This window comes from Rhinolophus hipposideros (genome assembly GCF_964194185.1).
Source record: "Rhinolophus hipposideros genome assembly, chromosome: 6".
In the NCBI taxonomy this organism is placed as follows: Eukaryota; Metazoa; Chordata; class Mammalia; order Chiroptera; family Rhinolophidae; genus Rhinolophus; species Rhinolophus hipposideros.
The window spans coordinates 15062930-15076173 of record NC_138052.1 but is presented as its reverse complement, the minus strand read 5'-3'; the positions used below and the strand labels follow the sequence as shown (position 1 = coordinate 15076173).

Below are 13244 nucleotides of genomic sequence, written 5' to 3'. Positions count from 1 at the left end.
TTCACAATGAAGTCCCAGTCAAACCTCTTTTCATATGAAATGTTGGACTCCATTTTAAGGAACTAAGAGTTCTTGCCAGATACTGATTGTCCCCACATAAACAGGACTCACTATCAACATCTCAGTTCTTTTTCTCCCTCCCCCGTCTCTCCCCCATTCTCTCTCTCTCTCTCTCTCTCTCTCTCTCTCTCTCTAACTGATAGTTTGTACCTCTTCTTTCTGTTCACCTTTTTCATCCATCCCCCAAACCCCCTCTCCTCTAGCAATGATCGGTTTGTTTGTTCTCTGTTCCTCTGAGTCTGTTACTGTTTTGTTTGTTCATTTATTTGTTCTTTAGATTCCAAATATAAATGAGATCATCAGGCATTTGTCTTTCTCTGTCTGACTTACTCCACTCAGCATAATACCCTCAACATCTACCCATGTTGTTGCAAACAGCAAGACTTCATTCTTTTTATGGCTGAGTAAAATTCTATTTATATGCTCATATGTACCACATCCATTCATCTATCTATGGACACCTAGGTTGCTTCCATGTCTTAGCTATTGAAAACAATGCTGCAGTGAACATAGTGGTGTACATATCTTTTCAAATTATTGTTTTCATTTTCTTTGAAGTGGAATTGCTGCATTGTATGGTAGTTCTATTTTTAATTTTTTTCAGGAACCTCCATACTCTTTTCCACAGTGGCTGCACCAATTTACAACCCCAACAGAAAAATCCAATATACTTCTTTTAAACTACTGTTCCCCCACTTTGAGTGGGTGCCATCTAACAGCAAGCCACATGGGCAATGACACAAATAGTGGCGTCCATGGACCTGTATGCCACATGCACTGAAAACAGCTCCAAGGGAGAGTTGAGAAAGATAAGACGGAAGGTTTGGGAAAGCCTGTTGAAAAGAAGGCCCATTTTGCATATCCTCAACAACTGTAGAATAAAAAGCCAAATGCACCAGTTGGTTTCTCCAGAAGAGGCAGATATCCTGACCAGCAACCTATTCTGTCACCAGATGAGTACTACCATGACCATATCAGCCATAACTTTGCAAAAGGTAATAAGCCTAGCACTAATTTCTTATTGAGCTTCCAAGAGTTATGAAGAGACACTCGTTGTTTCCAGGAATGTACACTTTTATGTTATTTTTGTTTTCTCCTGCAAATTGCTTGAGAGCTAGGAGGCATCCCAGCATCTCTTTCTCTCCCAGAGTTCCCAATTTGTTTTCATTATTCACCAGCCCAGCACCTCAACTAGACTGAGACACAGTTGCAAAAGATGTAGGAAGGAAATTAATATTTTCTACATAGACTTCCTTATCTCGGGTAGATTTATGACTTTTGTTTCTGTTATGCAGAAGTTAGCATTCTTACAACAAGGGGGGAAATCCTTAATTGTTTTTTTATTGCCTCAAGAGCTCCAAAGACATCTTGTGCTATGTCATCATTTACATTTCACATTAAATGCAAAGTGTTTGAAATGAACAAATATTTGTTTTAATTTGATACATCTGTTAGCTGAAATGCTAAAACGACAGCTAACTCACTATATTAAATTCAGCAATTTGTAAACAATTTATATATTCATTTGTTCTGGGTTAAAAATGCCCCAAAGCTTAAGTTTTATGAAACCCACAAAGTAAATTGCATTGTATTAATCTGATGGATGCAGGCCATGATTTCTTCCTCTTCACTCCATTAATTTATTTCCTAATTTGAGTTAATTAGTGAGGTTCCTATTTTTAAAAGCTCTTTAAATTCACTGGGAGAGTGGCACATTTACAAGAATTGCTTTGAAAACCTACTGCAGAGGAAACGGGCTAAATACAAACGGTAAATTTCTCTGAGACATTATCATACTTGGAGCACCTGATTGCCACTCAACAATCTGTATGCCTGGAACACAGTGGGTGATGAATACATGGTTGTTACAAGAAAGAGGGAGAGAACTAGAAGTAAGGAATGAGAGCAGCTTCAAGAACAAACTCATTCCAGAGGATAATTGTGTGAGCTATCTTCAAGGTCCTATTCATCTCTAAATAAAAGCTGTGGCATTCTGATTTTATGCTTCAAAATGGGGACTGACTTTAAGCTGGAACAATATCCCGCGGGAGGAAAAGAGACATCTATGCAGGGAAAAACAAAAAGTCACAGAGGCTGGTCCAATAGAGAACAAAGAGAAATCAATAATCAATTACTTTTCCTTGGTTCAATTCAGCCGTAATATTACTAAATTAGAGTAGGAGGTAGGTGACCTGAACTCAAAAAAAAAAAAAGGGAGGGGGATAGGGGAAGGAAATTCATTCATACTGAGGTATAAAGTACTGCTAAAAGTTTAAGCTATGCTTAAGGGTGTTTGGGAGAAGAGAGAACTAGCCTTTCCACAGATGTTCAAGCGTTAAGCAAATGCGATGTTCATTTCTTCCTGGAATATTTTGGGCAGCAGCCATTTGGGTGAGAGAGAGTGAGTTGGGTTATGGGCCCTTCCAAAGTCTCCAGAGAAAGTTGTCTTCTTACTCCAACTTCCAGAAAGGCTGGTCTTGGGAGGCAGCAACACCACCAGCCTAATCTAGGTAGCACCTTCCTTGGCAAAGTCCTGCTTTATTTAATTTTTCCCTTCACCAGCCACAGACAGCCAATCATTTCCTTTCCCTGAGAAGCAAAGAGAGATCTGGAAGCTACATTTACAAGGTGTGATCAAACAATATAGTGAATGTTTAAATAAAAAAAAATTATTACAGTAAAAGACACATTGCCATTAATCCCCCTCAAAATACTCCCCCTCTCTTCAAACACACTTGTCCCATCGTTCTTGCCACTTTCTGAAGCAGCTCTGGAAGTCTTCTTTCATGACTGTCTTTACTTCATCCTGCATCGTGACAACGCTCCGTGTCACACATCACTTCTGGCACGGTAATTTCTGTCAAATAAAAACATTACGGTGTGTCCTCATCTACCTTATTCACCAGATCTGGCACCATGAGACTTCTGGCTCTTCCCCAAAGTCATAATTATTCAGGACATCCAGGCAGCCACGACAGCGCAGCTAAAGACTCTCATGAAAGAGGACTTCCAGAACCGCTTCAGAAAGGGGCAAGAATGATGGGATGAGTGTGTTCGAAGCGAGAGGGGGCGTTTTGGGGGGGATTAATGGCAATGCGTCTTTTACTGTAATACATTTTTTTATTTAAACATTCACCATATTGTTTGATCATACCGCGTATGTGCATTTGAACTAGGTCTTCTCTTCTGTAAGCCTCAAGTTCCTCCTCTATGAAATGGAAATGTAAATCACCTAACACAGCCCCTGAGGCAAAGGAGGCATCCCAAAATTACAAACTCCCTCTTTTCATTTTGCACAGACCCAAAGTCAAGTCAGTTGTATGAACACACCAGAAGCCAGAGTCAGGGCTGGGACAAGACTAGGCTCTTTCCATCTCTTCAATTGCCTTCAATTTTCTTTTCATGTCAAACTCTTCGTCCTGGAACCTGTTACTCAGGTTTCCCACACCAAATCAAACAGTCCCATGATTTGTTCCTTCTCCTGACTCCACACTGACAAGGGGAGAGGGCAGAGGAGAAACGTTTGTTACATCGACTCCCCGGTGACACTGACACACCCACGTCTTTTTCTTGTTTCTGCTAAAAAAATATTTTTTAAAAGCTTCTCTCGCACAAACATTGTGTCTCCATTGAAGCCCCATCTCTCAGAGGGCAGCAATCAGACCCCTCTTTTGAAGGCTTGAGGGTCTGCAGATGGTGGGCTCCTTCCTTCCCGACAGAAGGGCCAGACTTTAAATATTTGCCTCACAACAACATTTGGAAAATGAAGAGCTTTCTCTCCATGGGAATTGGGTATTTTGGATGATTAGTCAAGTCCAAGGAATCTGTGAAGCCAGATTTTCTCGATCACACAAACACGAGGCGGCCCTGCCATGTTTCTCTGCTCAGATAAGGGACAGACCGACCACAGTAGAAACTCAGGCCTCACTCTGGGGAGAAGTGTCTGAGAGCTGCAGTTTCTTAAGATTGGGTAGATCACCTGGGGAAATGAAACAGCAGCTTGGCGAGTGTGTGTTCTAACAGCCTTGCTTCTCCAAAGGAGAAGAAAAACAGACAAACAAACAAACAAAAACAAAATCTAACTGCCTGAGAAGGGTTCTCCAAGGTAAAGGCGGGCTCAATATACCCACAATACTTAGCCTTTCTCCAAGGACTTCCACCTCTTCCTCGTTACCTAATTTGACCCACCCCTTTCCCTGTATTATTATCCCGATTTTACCCAAGATGTTGTGAGTCGCTGGAGTTCCCAAAGGTGCTATTCTGAAATATACCCAGACCTTCTGACTTCTGGTCTAGTGCTGTTTTCCCCATAACCTTCATCCTCAAAACAGACAGAAGAAACAACCAGAGACTCAGATCAATGCCTGTTCTGCGTCAAGAACTTAAGTTTACACTCTGACGGCAAGACGTCAGTGTTAAGAAGGCCACAGGGAGCCGCCGGGTGGGGTGGGGGTGGGGTGTGCGCCCAGGCTGCCCTCCACCCAGGACTCACTGAGGAAGAGGATGGTCTGCCTCCTGGCTGCGCGGCTCTCCTGGCTCTCGGTCTTCCTCAGCTGCTCCTGCTGCCCCCTGCAGCCCAGGGTGCCCTGCTTGCTCCTCCTGAGCACCTGCATCATATTCCAGCACATGAAGGTCACGGTAACCAGGACCACGAGGTAGACCACAAAGGCGCTGAAGATGCTGCACTGGAAGACGGTCGAGCGGCTGGAGAGGTTGGTACAGATGGACATGTTGGAGGTCTCTGGTTGCTCGTGGTGGCGGGTGAGCGAGTGGTTGCAAGAGAGACCCCGGTGACCGTGCGCGTGCACCAGCGGGTACTCAACTCCCATGGCAAAAAGCAACGGCAGGGCCACCAGGGCGGACGTGACCCAGACGAAGCCAATCAGCAGCTTCACCTGGCAGGGCCCCGACACGGCCTTATACCGGAAGGGGTGGCAGATGGCGACATAGCGCTCGAAGCTGAGCGTGAGCACGTGCAACAACGTGGCGTAGCTGCAGGTCTCGAAGAGGAAGTTGTGAAGCTTACAGGACAGGGCGTAGCTGGGCGTTGTCAGGGGGTTCCAGATGATGCTGTAGAACTCCATGGGCATGCCAATGAGAAAGACCAAGATGTCCGAGCAAGCCAGACTCACCATGTGATCCGTCACCTCCTTCTGCAAGTAGCCTTTCTTCTGCAGCACCTGGGTGACCCGAATGGTGACACTGTTCCCCAGGATGCCCATCACGAAGATGACCAGGTTCACCAGGATGAGGCTGATTTTGATCCAGGTGGCCACCTCGAATTCGGGGATATGGCTGTGATCGATAACATTGGAGCAGTCACTGCCGAGGCCTCCGGGTGAAGCCATCAGGAAGAAAGCCAGGAGCCACCAGGACCCAAGATCTTCTCAACGTATCCCTTCTCAGGGGAGCCCAGAGTTCTTGGCTACAACTCAGCAGGGTTTTTTCTCACTCGTGCTTACCTGGAAAAGGTAACTTAGTACTCCAGGTGCTTTCATGGAAACTTCCTGGAGCTGCCCGACCTGGCAGAGGCCCGGGAGGTGCCTAGGGGTGGGGTTTGGGGGCGTGTGTAAGAGAGAGGCGGGGAGAGCACAAAGGAAGGAGGTCTAATCTCCTGGCAGGCCGGGAGCCCCACAGCCCGCAGCACGCCGGCCCTTGTCTGTGCCCCAGGAGCGCTTCGCCCTACAGCCCTCCGCTCCCCTCCCGGCACTTGCCTGCCCCAACCCACCCTCCAGGAGCAACCTCTGGGGCGCTGCTGGAGGCGGGTTGGTCAGAGATCAATTATTAACCACCGCTAAGTGTTCTAGGCGGCCGTCTGCTCAGGTCTTGGCTCGGGAGCACCGCGCGGCGCTGGCCCCACCTCCCCTGCCACCCACGCCGCGCCCGCCCAGCCAGCGGTGGCCGGCTGCCCAGACGTGCGTCCCGGGAGTCAGGGCCTGGGGGGCAGTTGGAGTGCGCTCCCGGGCTTGGCGTCCAGGACCCAGGCTGGGAAAGACAAACTTCCCTTCTCCTGCCCTGTCCCCCCCCCCACTGCCACAGCTGCACTGGGGTTCCTTCCCAAGTTGGGCCACCACCTGTTTAGGTGCGGCTGGACCCCGGCGCCCGCCTCAGTCGCTGGCCACTTGGCGGGGTCGCCCTTGGAGGAGGCAGCCAGCGCTCGCCTCCTTAGTGCCCTGCCTCCTCCTTCCGGGCCGTGGGGTGTTTGCTGTGCCTGGCTGGGCTGAGCGCTGCCTGGAGCCGCTGCCTCAGGAAGTCCGCCCAAAGCAAGCTAGTCATTCTAAAAGCCCTGCGTTTTCGTGTTCCGCACGTGGCTCTGCCTCGCCTTCCTGCTGAGAGATTCAAGGAGGGCTGGATTCCTCCTTTCAGTTTCACTCCGCAGCCCGGGCCCTCCTCCCGACGACAGCAGCGGGAAGTCTTTAATTGGGGGCATGTATATGGATAAGGACGCCACAATGGTCCAGAATGCCCCTGCTGGGGATCGCGTCCACTGGAGGGAGTGCAGCCAGGAAGTCAAGGATAGCAGAATTAGGTTGCAGGGCAGTCCCTACAGGGCCACAGAGTGAAAATGGCATTAAGGATCATGGCATTTTTCCCTCTCTTCAAAGAGAGGAAAACCTCTGATGGGCCCATTTTCATCTTCTACTTCCAAAATTATAGGGAGTGGTGGGGAGAGGAGTAGGGAGGCTGTCCTATGCATTGCAGAATGCTTAACACTTACAAGCCCCCCTTTCCCCATTGTTATAGCTAAAATGTCTGCAGACGTTGCCAAATGTCTTCTTAGGGGGCAAAATGGGCTCAGGTGGAGAACCAACACCTTGAAGGAAGAAAATAGATCCCTATGGTCTGTCCGTGGTAAGGGCCTTGCATGAGGCCTATGCTAAAAAAAAAAGTCCTTAAACTATCAAAACCACGCCCCTCCTCTTGATGTGACCATTGTAAAGAGAAGACACTGGGGTGTCCAAAGGATAGGTGCTTCCCCGAGTATAATATATGCATAATACAGTGAGTGAGAGACTTGAAATTAACCCAGACTGTCAAACCCTGAGTCTGCACTCCTGACAGGGAGGGAATTCTGGGAGCACAGTGGGTGCTCAGGAAAGGAGTCCTGAATGATGCACAAAAAGATATAGGGACTGTATTCTGAACCCAACCCTAGACACATGGTCTGAGGACCTCAGAGAAAAATTTATTTTTCCTCTTTCTCTGTTTGTTCTCTCTCTTAAATTACAAGCTCCAAGGCCCAGAACTATACCTTTTCTCTCTGACACCTGTCCACATCACCCTAAATAGTATGTTTTGCCAGAGCCCTCCCCCACCCTCATGTGTGTTATTTGACCTACTTACTGGCTGGGAAACTGCTAACTCGTTTCCTTATTGGTGAAGTGCACTTAGCTAAAGGACCTGGAGGGCCATATAGCTGTCTCACAAAGCTCACGGTGCAAGCATGACTCTCAGGGCTTCATAGCCACAGTTTAGAATCTTGAATGGACTCCTCTGCAATAGACTGTCCATGGTTTTCCTGTCCCAGAGCTATTGAGAAGGTGGTCTAAGAAGACACACATCCCAGCCTGCCGTCACCACCACCAGCACCAGCACCACCACCAGCACCAGCACCAGCACCAGCACCAGCACCAGCAGCAGCATACACACACACTGATTGGCCCCTGCCCACTTCTTTCATCTCTATAGGAAATAAGCTGGGAGCCTCACAATTATTCCTCAGCCATAGATACTTCCTTTGAAATCCTCTTGGTCATTTCATTCTCTGTGCCCCTATTACATGAGCCCCTATTACAGCCCCTATTTCAATCCTCACAAGGCTGCGAAGTGGACATTATTACCCCATTTTACAGATGAGGAAATTAAGGATCAAGATAATTAAGTTACCGACCATAAAGGGTCAGAGGCAGGATTCAAACTCAAATCCATGTGGCACTAAAGCACTTTCGACTCTGGGCTGCTGTCCCTCTGTGTAGGACAAGACTGTGCCAGGTGGAATAGTAGAACTTTGGGGAGAGGAATTTTTTTTTAAGTCACCTGCCCTGATGTTTTTCCTCTCCCCAGCTGCAGCATGCCAGTTATTCCACAATATATTTGATAAATCCAATTTGTTCTGCTCAGACAAGATTTCCATCATTGTCCAATTGCTTTCATCAAAAAATTTTCCCCAAAGTGTGAACAAAGATTACAAACGTGTAGCCAAACACTGAAAATCAAGCTAATTAAAATTCACTCCTTACAGTAGAGATGGAAAAATGCATTTTGAACAAAGGTCCAAGAGAATTAAATTTTCATTTCACCTTTGCTTTTTCTAAGACTAATTAAAAACTGTTTAATGTGCTCTCATTTGTTGATAACAGACTGGTATAACACCTGGCCTAGATCTATGTAATCTGTATTTTTTAATTAGCATATTGTATAGAGAAAGGAATGAAAATTGAAAGGAAAAAATACTTTAGGTACCCTTTGATTTCAGCTCTACTCGGGTCACTCTAGGGTCCACACAATTTTATATTCACATTTGACACATTCTTGGTGACCTTTAAGGTCATCTAGGCTAGTGGCTTTCATACATTTTTAATACTAAATCTCATCTTTAAAATAAAATCTTACACTGGCACCCAATGTGAAAAAAGAAGTAAATACACACACACTTACACATACATATATATTATATTTTTGTAAATTTAAATTTATTTTGTATACTCAAATTGTTAACATTTACTCATTTAAGGTAAATCAACAATTTTTACCCTAAAAAGTGAATAATACATTGTTTACAAAGGTTAATGGTAAAATCTTAGTGACTATGCAGTAAGCTACAAAGAAAACTTCAATAATTTTCAAAAATGATGAAGTGTCGATAACTTTATTTATAATGCCATATAACTAAAAACTAATAACAGAAGCAGCAAACTGAAACATCAAACTTCACCATCTCAACTTTTTTACTATCTCTAGAACAATTCTTAATCATAGAGAAAACCAAAACCAAAACTGCAAAGTATCTGGCAAATAATGACCACAGAAATACTGCATATCAGTATTGTGGGAAATAGCTAAAAGAGTCCTCAGAAAACATTCATTGCCCTAAATATTTATTCTATTAAACAAGAAAGAATACAAAGAAAAGAAGTTATAAAAAGAATAAAATTAAGGAAAATAATAAGGGACTAATAAAGAGCAAAGTAATTATGAAAGAGCTAAATAGTAGAACTAATAAATAAACCCCCAAACTTTTTTTTTTAAGTAAGACTTCTGCTTCCAGTCATCAAGAAGAACCACATAGTACCAGCCTAACAGCCCACCACGCCCATCCCCCACAGCACAACTGTGCTCCCTCAGAGAAGTGAAACTAATGACATGAGTCCTCTCATCACTCAGACTTGCTGCTTGCAGACACTTTCCAGACCCTGATGGGGGAAGGGAACTCCAAGACACTCCCGGTGATCTTGTTGATTTGAGGAGACAGATTGGCATTCAGGAGGTGAAAGTTACTGGGCTTTACAGAGTCCTAGAAAGGAGGGAGCTAGGAAGAAAAAGGAGTTCCAGAAATCTGTAGAGAGGTTCCCTTGAGTCTTTGGCTGAATACTAAGTGGAGGTGAGACTCCAGGAGCTAGGCAAAGTATACTATTTAGGAATCAATAACCGCTGGGGGCTGTAAGCCAAACTATTCTAAAGTCACACAGCTGGGAGATTGTTGAAGCTCTAACCAATGAGTGAGGAGATCTCACTGAACCAACCCTAAAAGGGTCAGACCTTAGTACTGGGACTAAACTAGCGACAGAGCTAAGGCTACTCTTGACCTGAGCTATCTAATATGGTAGCTGGTAACCACACATGGCTACTTAAAATATGGCTATTCCAAACTGAGATGTGCCATAAGTAAGTATAAAATACACACCACATTTCAAAGACTATGTATGAAAAAAGAATGTAAATGTAATAATGTTTATATATTGATTTCATGTTGAAACGATTATATTTGGATATAATGAGTCAAATAAAATATATGATTAAAAATACATCTCTTTTTTCTCTAAATGTGGGTACTAGAATATTTTCAATTATGTGTGGCTTGTATTTGTGGCTCACATTATATTTCTATGGGACAGTGATACTACCATAAACAAATAGGTAATGAAACAAAAGAGTCCAAGAATAAACCCAAATACTTATAGGAGTTTCATTTACGATAATGACAACATTTCAAATCAGTACAAAAAGATGGACTGTTCAACAATTGGTATTGGGACAATAGGTTAGCCTTTGAAAAAAAAAGAAAGGTGGATACCTACCTTCACACTTTATTATAATATAAATTCCAGGTAGATCAAAGATTAAAATCTTTAGATTTTAATCATTAAGGAAATTATTAAATGATAGAAAACACTAGAGAATTTTGAAAATTCAATTGGATTTTTAATTTTATGACATAAATCCTAGAAACTATAAAGGAAAAAGCTGATAAACTTTATTTCATAAACATAAAAAAGTTCTGCAAGGCAAGAAACACTGTAGCCAAAGGTAAATGACAAATAAACTTACAAAAAGTATACGTCATGTTGTTTCACAGTAATGAGTAATTTCCACAACAAATTCAAAGTAGATAAAACTTGCACTTATTTCCAAAATTGATCTACAGATTCACTGTAATCCCTTGAATTATTAATAAAATGTAAACAGATTTTTCTGAGAAATAAAATTTTCTCAGAAAAAAGACAGGTACCCCAATTTAAAAAATGAGCCAAAGAGATAAACAGGCACTTCACAGACAAGGAATCCAGATGGACAATAAACAATGCAAAGCTACCTCATCTTTGTGCTGGTCATGGAAATGCAAACTAAAACCACAATTAAGTACAACCACACACCTACCAGACTGACTAACATTTAAAGAGGACCAATACCATCTGTCAGGGAAGCTGTAGAGTACTGGTGACTCTCGTACATTGCAGATGGGACAGTCAACTGGTACAACCACTTTGGAAAAGATGTTGGCAGCATCTACTAAAGTTAGATATACACCTATCCGGTGACCCAGCAGCTCCTCTCCCAGGTACATAACCTATAGCTCATGTCACCAGAATACATATAGAAAAATGTGTATAACCAACCTGAAACCAATAGTGAATGCAACTGTAATTACTTTTTTTTATTCACAAAATAAATTTCTTTCATTAAGACAAAAAAAGAATGTGTATAACGACATTGTCAGTAATTACTCCAACCTAATAAATATCCAAATGTCCATCTACAGAACAGATAAACAAAATGCAGCATATTTATGAAAACGAATGTTCCACTGCTACAAAACAATGTGATAGAATGTTACCACCATAATGATACATGAAGAAGCAAGACACAAAAGAATACATGAGTCTACTTATATAATGAGTTATATAAATGAGTTATATAATGAGTTCTTTTAAAAGAGGCAAAACAATAATATTTTGGGATATATGTTCTATGGGGATATATATGTTATATGAAGATATATAATAAAACTACTTACTTGATCATTCATTTATTCATTCATAAAGCAAAGATGTCCTTTGCATGAAAGGATGGAGGTCACCTCTTGTGCAAAACATTCATGGGATGGAGGTGGGGACTTCTGAATGCTGACAATATTCTATTTCTTAACCTGGGTAATAGTTACATGACAGCAATTACATGATGCTTATGATATTTTATTATGCAGTTATTTATGTCTTACGGACTTTGTGTGGTTATGTTCCATAATATTGTAAAACAAACTTATTAAAAAGGAAGAACACACACGTAGCCAGTTGGACCAGCCGGGTCAACCCTGGTCTTCACACAGTGGGCTGACAGAGCTGTAGCCAGATCACTCCCACAGTGACAACAGCTCCCACTATTAAACACCTACTGTGACCAGGCACCATGCTTGTTCAGTGCTCAAAGTAGCCCTGCAAGCTGAGTGTCATTCTTATTCACATGCCTACAATTCACCCATCAAGTGCCTCCTCTCCAGCCTACCCAGGACTTCTTCCATGGCTAAGAGCCTGCAGCCTGATTGGCCACGTTCCGTGCAGTGCTCATGTCTAGCGGAGTGCAAGAGTGAGGACAAGGTTTACCCTGATCGGCTGTTAAGATGTAACCTGGAGACTTTCCTCTCTTTCCCTCCCTCATTCCCTCCTTCTCTCCCTTCCTTCCGTCCCCCTTGGAATGCTATCTGTCAAGCAGCCTGAGGATCCAGCTTCCTGGAGCATGAGAACAAGGCTGAGGGAGGCCCCCTGAAAAATAACATGTCCTTATGGAGGCTTTGGCGTCACAAATTCAGAGGGTTGGTGGTCCTTCCTGGGGAACTCATGGAATGCTGTGCCACCTCCGTTCTTAGGTGAGCCCCCGTCGAGAGACTCCTTATTTCTTCTGGGATATCATGCTGTCTTTTATAACAAGTTTGTGTTAGGTTCCCCTTCTTTCCCCATCTAGACAAAGCAATTAAGAAAAGAAAAAGTGTCACATTAGTTGGGTAAGCCGATGAGTTATGGTTTTAGTTCAGCACATATCATTTTTCTTCCTTTAACTTGGGTATTTTGAGCTCTCTGAAATGGACTTCTCTCTTGTAGGGGTAGCTCCCTGTTATCTGTTAAGCTTTCCATCCCTGAGAGGTGGACAGCTTCTGAGAGCTGCCACTCAGTCCAGGGGCATGCAGGGCACACCAGTCCCACGTACTAATCCTGTTTCTCCCTGCTCTGTGCCTGTGTAGTTGCTGCTGGAAGCGCGGATCAGAAAATGCCTACCACTTGGCTGCTCTCAATTGCATGCTCTGCACGTTTGCATGCTCAGAGCACACGGAAGCCCGGTGCCTCAGCTTTCCGTGCTTCTCCCACATCCAAACTCTTATGAAGAAACAAATACCCCTGGGCTTTGATCTCCTTATCTTAAAATACTCCAAGCAAAGAACTAACCATCTCTTCTTGCCCGCCACTATTTTCCCAGCCCACTTAGGAAGAAGCCACGCGTGTCCCCAGCCCCAGTGACTGTTCAGGGATATAGTGATTTTCAGCCTTGATGGAAATTTCAGTGATGTCTTCTTATAAAGTAGTCTATGAGCCAACACCTCTTGCTGTATAAACCTGCACAAGTCGATCCAAGATTGACATCCGATTCGCCCACTGAATCTTCTGAGAATGTTACAGCATGATGATTAAAAC

The 13244-nt window shown here is 43.7% G+C and overlaps 1 protein-coding gene across 1 annotated transcript in view; it reads right to left on the bottom strand.

Moving 5' to 3' along the window:
- GPR39 (G protein-coupled receptor 39) overlaps nt 1–5893 on the bottom strand; it is a 200332-nt gene extending 194439 nt beyond the window's left edge. Inside the window, exon 1 of the mRNA XM_081050690.1 lies at nt 4553–5893. Coding sequence (XP_080906816.1) covers nt 4553–5408 — 856 coding nt within the window. The 5' untranslated portion in view covers nt 5409–5893. The remainder of the gene's footprint in view (nt 1–4552) is intronic.
- Nucleotides 5894–13244: the final 7351 nt, after the last annotated feature.